The 5,475-nt window shown below is 43.7% G+C and overlaps 1 protein-coding gene across 1 annotated transcript in view; it reads right to left on the minus strand.

Moving 5' to 3' along the window:
• Positions 1-5,475, minus strand: part of MPP1 (MAGUK p55 scaffold protein 1) — a 38,028-nt gene that overhangs the window by 20,790 nt on the left and 11,763 nt on the right. The window contains exons 2-3 of the mRNA XM_006171063.3: positions 398-541; positions 222-300 (exon numbers count right to left, since the gene is read on the minus strand). Of these exons, the coding sequence (XP_006171125.1) occupies positions 222-300; positions 398-541 (223 nt within the window). The remainder of the gene's footprint in view (positions 1-221; positions 301-397; positions 542-5,475) is intronic.

The raw sequence follows: 5,475 nt of genomic DNA on the forward strand, positions 1-5,475 counted from the left end.
ATGGTAGCATTGGGTAATTCTTACTAAAATGCTATCCTGCAATTATTCTAAATAACCAGTTATTAATCCACACACACAAGGAAAATCCTGGCACATTCCCCAAAATGCTACTAGTTTTGAGGATCATAAGCTTCATGTCTCACTCCATCAGATAGGGAGTAACTGATTAATTCCTGAATCAAACAAGACCTAAGACTCCCCCACCCCCTCAAAAAAAGTACCTTGTCTATGGATCATGCCACCATGAAGAATTCTGGCCACTGTACAGGACTGTTTTTCATTCAGCTTCAGAGTGATTCCCTGGAATAAAGGCAGTGGCACCATAAGCTCAATGTGGAATGTTTCTGACTCATGGGGTGGGGTGTAAGTGATAAGTGATGATATGAAATGTGATTACCATGGGCTCCTCTGTGACCTTCTCAAATTGTATGAGGCGCACTTTTCGCAGCTCCTGTCCTTTGGATTGGGCAGGAATACCTGGGGCAGCAGACCCATTGGTGTACATGTCTTCGGTCACAGCATTCAACTGGTGTGACACAGCCTGTCAAGTCAAAACAGCAGAACAATGTATGAAATTGGGAGCAAAGGCCCACAGTCAGTCCATCATCTGCAATTCTAAAATCCAAAAGGCTCTGAAAATTCATACATGCATACACACACACACACACACTGTATAGCAAAGGTCCAGGGTAGGTCTAAATTAACTCACGATGGGAGGAAGCAGCAGAGGACAGCAGAGAGAGAAGTGAGCACTGATTCCAATGGCCTTTTCTGTTTTGGTGACACAAGACCCAGCTGCTCATGCATAACGGCTCAACATCACTCTCATTGGGGAAATGCAAATTTAAACCACAATAGGATACTATTACATACCCACTAGGATGGCTAAAATGAAAAAGATAGAAGACACCATATACTGCTAAATGCTGTAGCCACTGTGGAAGGTAGTCTGGTAATTTGTTTTCTTTTCTTTTCTTTTCTTTTCTTTTTTCTTTTTTGAGAGGAATTTTCCTATAGGGCACATGCACTCACCAGAAAGACAGAAAGTGAGAAATCACCCCCTGCGAGGATGGCCACACTGCAGTCCCTTGTCCTCCATTCTGCTCTCGGGATTTTTAGCACTCACGCACAAGTGCCTGGCATGTTTTAAGCTGCCAGGTCCAGGGCTTGAACCACAGTTGACTACGTGGGAATCCAGATACAAAACCATTATGCCATCTGCTGGTTCCCAATCAGGCAATTTCTAAAGTTAAGTACACACTTACCCTGCTGCCCAGCAATCCTATTCCTAGGGATTCACTCAAGAGAAAAAAAAAAAAAGCATGCTCACAAAAAGCCTTGTAAACAAGTGTCCCTAATACCTTTGTGTTCATAACAGCCAAAAAGAGGAAACAACCCAGTGTTCATCCACAGGAGAATGTGTAACCAATTGCAATTGGATACCAATGAGCAATGAACAGTATCAAATTACCAATACTAGGATGATAAACTGTGGCATGGCCACCCAATGGAAACCAAGTACTATTGTGAAGAAATGGCTACTTCTGCTCCACAATGTGTGTGAAGCCCACAGATAACCACAGATAATCACTCTCTTCTCCTGGAAGCACTCAGTCTCCTTTGCTCCAAATCTTACTAATCTATGACTTGCAGTTGTGCAGGGCTCAGAGTGAGAGCTATCACAGTGGCAAAGGCCAATTAGAAACCTATGAAAATGTTCCTAAGTCTCCCAACAAAGTATTAATCAAAAGCAATATGGCCAGCTGGAGCTTGGTTTATGGAAAGGCCAGTTTGGTATCTGGGTATAATCTGAAAAATGAATAGCAGCTACATTCCAGCCACATCCAGGGCTGACTCTCAAAGACAGTGGGGAGGGAAGAGCTTCCCGAGAAGCATAGCTGTTAAGTAGTTTACTTCATAGTACACTTTGTGGGGAAGAAGTGGCACCTGTTGGAAATAAATACTTTCCTAAGCAGAGCCCAGGGGCCTAGCCAAGCACCTACAAGGAAAAGGACTGGAAGATGGAAGACAAGAAGGTCTGGAGTAGAGACCTGTGGATAGACACATGTCTTATAGTGAGTTTTGTTTGTTTATTTGTTTCTCAAGTTTGATATTGGGTGCATGTGCTCACCAGAGAGAAATACCCGGAAAATGAGAAATCATCCAGTGTGTGTGTGGCGGGGGATGGCCATGTTGTAATCCTGTCCCCTCCATTCTCCTTTCAAGATTCTGAGCATGCACACAAATGCGCATAGTGTGATTCTCACACCACTGGATCTGGGACTCTAACCATGCAGTCAGTCATGAGAGATCCAGCTGCCTGTACCTTCATGCCATCTGCTGGCCCCATGGACTTTTTATTTTTAATTTTTGTCAAAGGGCATGTGTACTCAGAGAGAGAGAGAAAGTGATGGAAGTTGAGAAAGCACTTCCAGTGGAGTATGGTCACACAGCAATTTCTTCTCTCATGATTTTGGGCATAAACCCACATACATGCCCAGTGTGTTTCTCACGTCACTGGGTCCAGTACACGAACCAGTCGGTCATGCAGGATCCAGTCACCTTAACCACCATGTCTCCAGCTGGCCCAAAGGGTGCTCTTTACTACATCCTTTCTCATTGTTTTTAACTTTATTTTTTCTATGAGAGAGAAACAACGCACACCTCCAACAGGGTCCCCACACTGTGATCCACTCCCAGCTTAAGTAAGCTTGGATCATGGTCACATGCATGTGCACTTGGCATGCACAGGGAGGCCTCAAGACATGAACCCAAGAATTTCTCCTCTACTCTCAGCATTGCAAAGTGCTGCACTGCTTCTGCACTACAATGGTTGTCCTCCTGCATCCTTCCTAAGGGATTTGTGGAAACTCTGATAAGAGTTGGCTATTGTATGACCTCAAATGAGGTAAGTACTGAGAAAGGGAAACTTCTTTGTCTAGCAACTAGAATTTCAAAAAACTCACATGTAGTCATGAGGGGACCAGCAGTTAGCGTAATGGCTATGGTGCTGGACTCCCACATAGTCGACCGCGGTTCAAGTCCTGGACCCAGTGGCTTAAACTCACGACGGGCATGTGTGCGTGCGTGCCCAAGATCCTGAGAGGAGAATGGATTGCAGCATGGCCATCCCCCCCCCCGGGGGGTGATTTCTCGCTTTCTGTCTCTTTGTCTCTCTCTGTTTGTCTGGCGAGCGCACGTGCCCTATAGCAAAAGCCTCTCAAAAAAAAAAACAAAACTCACATGTAGCCATGAAAGGGAGGTTCTGAGGGCAACCTTGAGGATACATTGTTCAGAAAACAAACAAAAACAAACAAACAAACAAACAAAAACAATGGAGGAAGGATATGCTGGCATCAGTGTATATAGTGGAAAAAAAATGAATGTATTCATGCTTGATGATAAATGCATATACAATCTCTTCAAGGTGACATAAGGGAGGAGTTGATGGGGTAAGATGAAAATTGTTTTCACTATATATCCACTTATACCTTTCAAATCATGTACTAGGTACTTGCATTACTTCAACAAAAGAAATCAGTAAAAGAAAAAAGCATAGATTAAAATCAAGACAATCTTTTTAAAAAATATTTATGTACTGACTTATTTAACATTTAAAAAATTTACATTTAATCACTGTACATGAAATGGAGCATACTTTTTATTGGAAATATATACACCATGTATAATAGAGTTCTGGTTCCTTTACTAAAAGTGCTTCAGTTTCCTCACCTGTGAAATGACCTTGCAAGGCCGTGATGGAGCAAGTACTACACATAATGCTGGGAACTCTGAAAGATGTCCAGCAATTCTTGTTATAGGGCATATGTACTTGCCAGAGAGAGACACAAAGAGACAGTGAGTGAGAAGGAAAGAGAGAAATCACCCCCTGGGGGGATGGCCATGCAGGAATCCCTTCTCCTCCAGTCTCCTCTTGGGATACTGGGCACACATGTACAAGTGCCCAGCATGATTTTCAAGCCACCAGGTCTGGGACTCAAATCAAGGCCAGCCATGTGCAAGTCCAGCATCTTAACCACTACGCCAACTGCTGGACTCCTTCAATGATTTTTATTCTGGCAAATGAAAGCCTATTATTCCTAACAGCTTTACAAAGCACAATGCTTCCTATATTGGTAAGATCGAATTTTCCTAAGGGATTATGATACAGGCTCAAGTTGGCAGCCTATGTTCTTACAGGGATCTCACCCCTCAGTTAAACGAGAGCAAAATGGGGAGGGAAATATAAACCCCCCCCCACACACACAAAGAAAACATTTCAAAGGTCATCCAAAATGAGAGATTTCAGACACTTTCTAAAAGATGGAAGACAGATGAGAAAGTGGTCATTGATCACAGAGAGCTGAGACAGCACAGCCTAGAAAGTGCACAGAGCGAAGAACTGTTCTGCTCTACAGAGTACAACAGGCTTGGGGGCTCAGAAATCCCCAAAACTTAGGCTTGAAAAGTTGCTACTCTGGTTACCAGCTCCACTTTTAATGCAGGAAGAAGGAAGAAGGGACAGGTCAACAATATTCATCTCAGAACTTCCTCTGTGGATGTCTACTCTTGTCTCATTGGTGACTCCAAATTGCAAAGGGGACTGGGAAAATGAGATTTAGTTGCACATCCTGACATCCCAAACCAGATCAGAGATCTGTAAGTCAAAAGGGGGGATGTTGGGTCAGCAATCGGGATAATATAAAAGTAATTTACTGATTTTTACTTTTTAGAATCTACCTATAGAAAAATCATGAAATAGGGACCAGCAGTTGGTGTAATGGCTATGTTGCTGGACTCCCATGTAGTTGACCACAGTTTGAGTCCCGGAACCAGTGGCTTAAACTCATGCCGGGCACCTGTGCATGCATACCCAAGATCCCGAGAGGAGAATGGAGGAGAAGGGATTGTGGCGTGGCCATCCCCCCGGGGGGGGGCTTTCCTGTCTCTCTGTCTTTCTGGTGAGTGCACACGCCCTATAGCAAAAATCTCTCCAAAAAATTGTTTTATTGTGGGACCATCAGATGGTGTTATGGCTATATCACTGGAGTCCCATGTAGCCAACCGTGATTCGAGTCCTGGACCCGGGCGCATGTGCATGCATGCCCAAGATCCCATGAGGAGAATGAAGGAGAAGGGATTGTGGCATGGCCATCCTCCCTGGGGGGTGATTTCTTGCTTTCTGTCTCTCTGTCTTTCTGGCGAGTGCACATGCTCTATAGCAAAAACCTCTCAGAAGTTGAGAAGTAAAAAGACATGGAAAAAAGTTAAAAGAGGGGCCAGCGGGTGGCATGGTGATTAAGGGTGCTGGACTCCCACATGGCTGACCATGGTTCGAGTCCCAGACCTGGCAACTTGCTTTTTCACTTCCTCTCTCTCTCACTTGCTTGCTATGTTTCTCTCTGGTTAAATAAAAATAAATAAATAAATGAAGTTAAATAAAGTAATTCTTTTTTTTTTTTTTTTGGAGAGTTT

The sequence above is a fragment of the Tupaia chinensis genome, unplaced genomic scaffold, assembly GCF_000334495.1.
Source record: "Tupaia chinensis unplaced genomic scaffold, TupChi_1.0 Scaffold149248_1, whole genome shotgun sequence".
In the NCBI taxonomy this organism is placed as follows: Eukaryota; Metazoa; Chordata; class Mammalia; order Scandentia; family Tupaiidae; genus Tupaia; species Tupaia belangeri.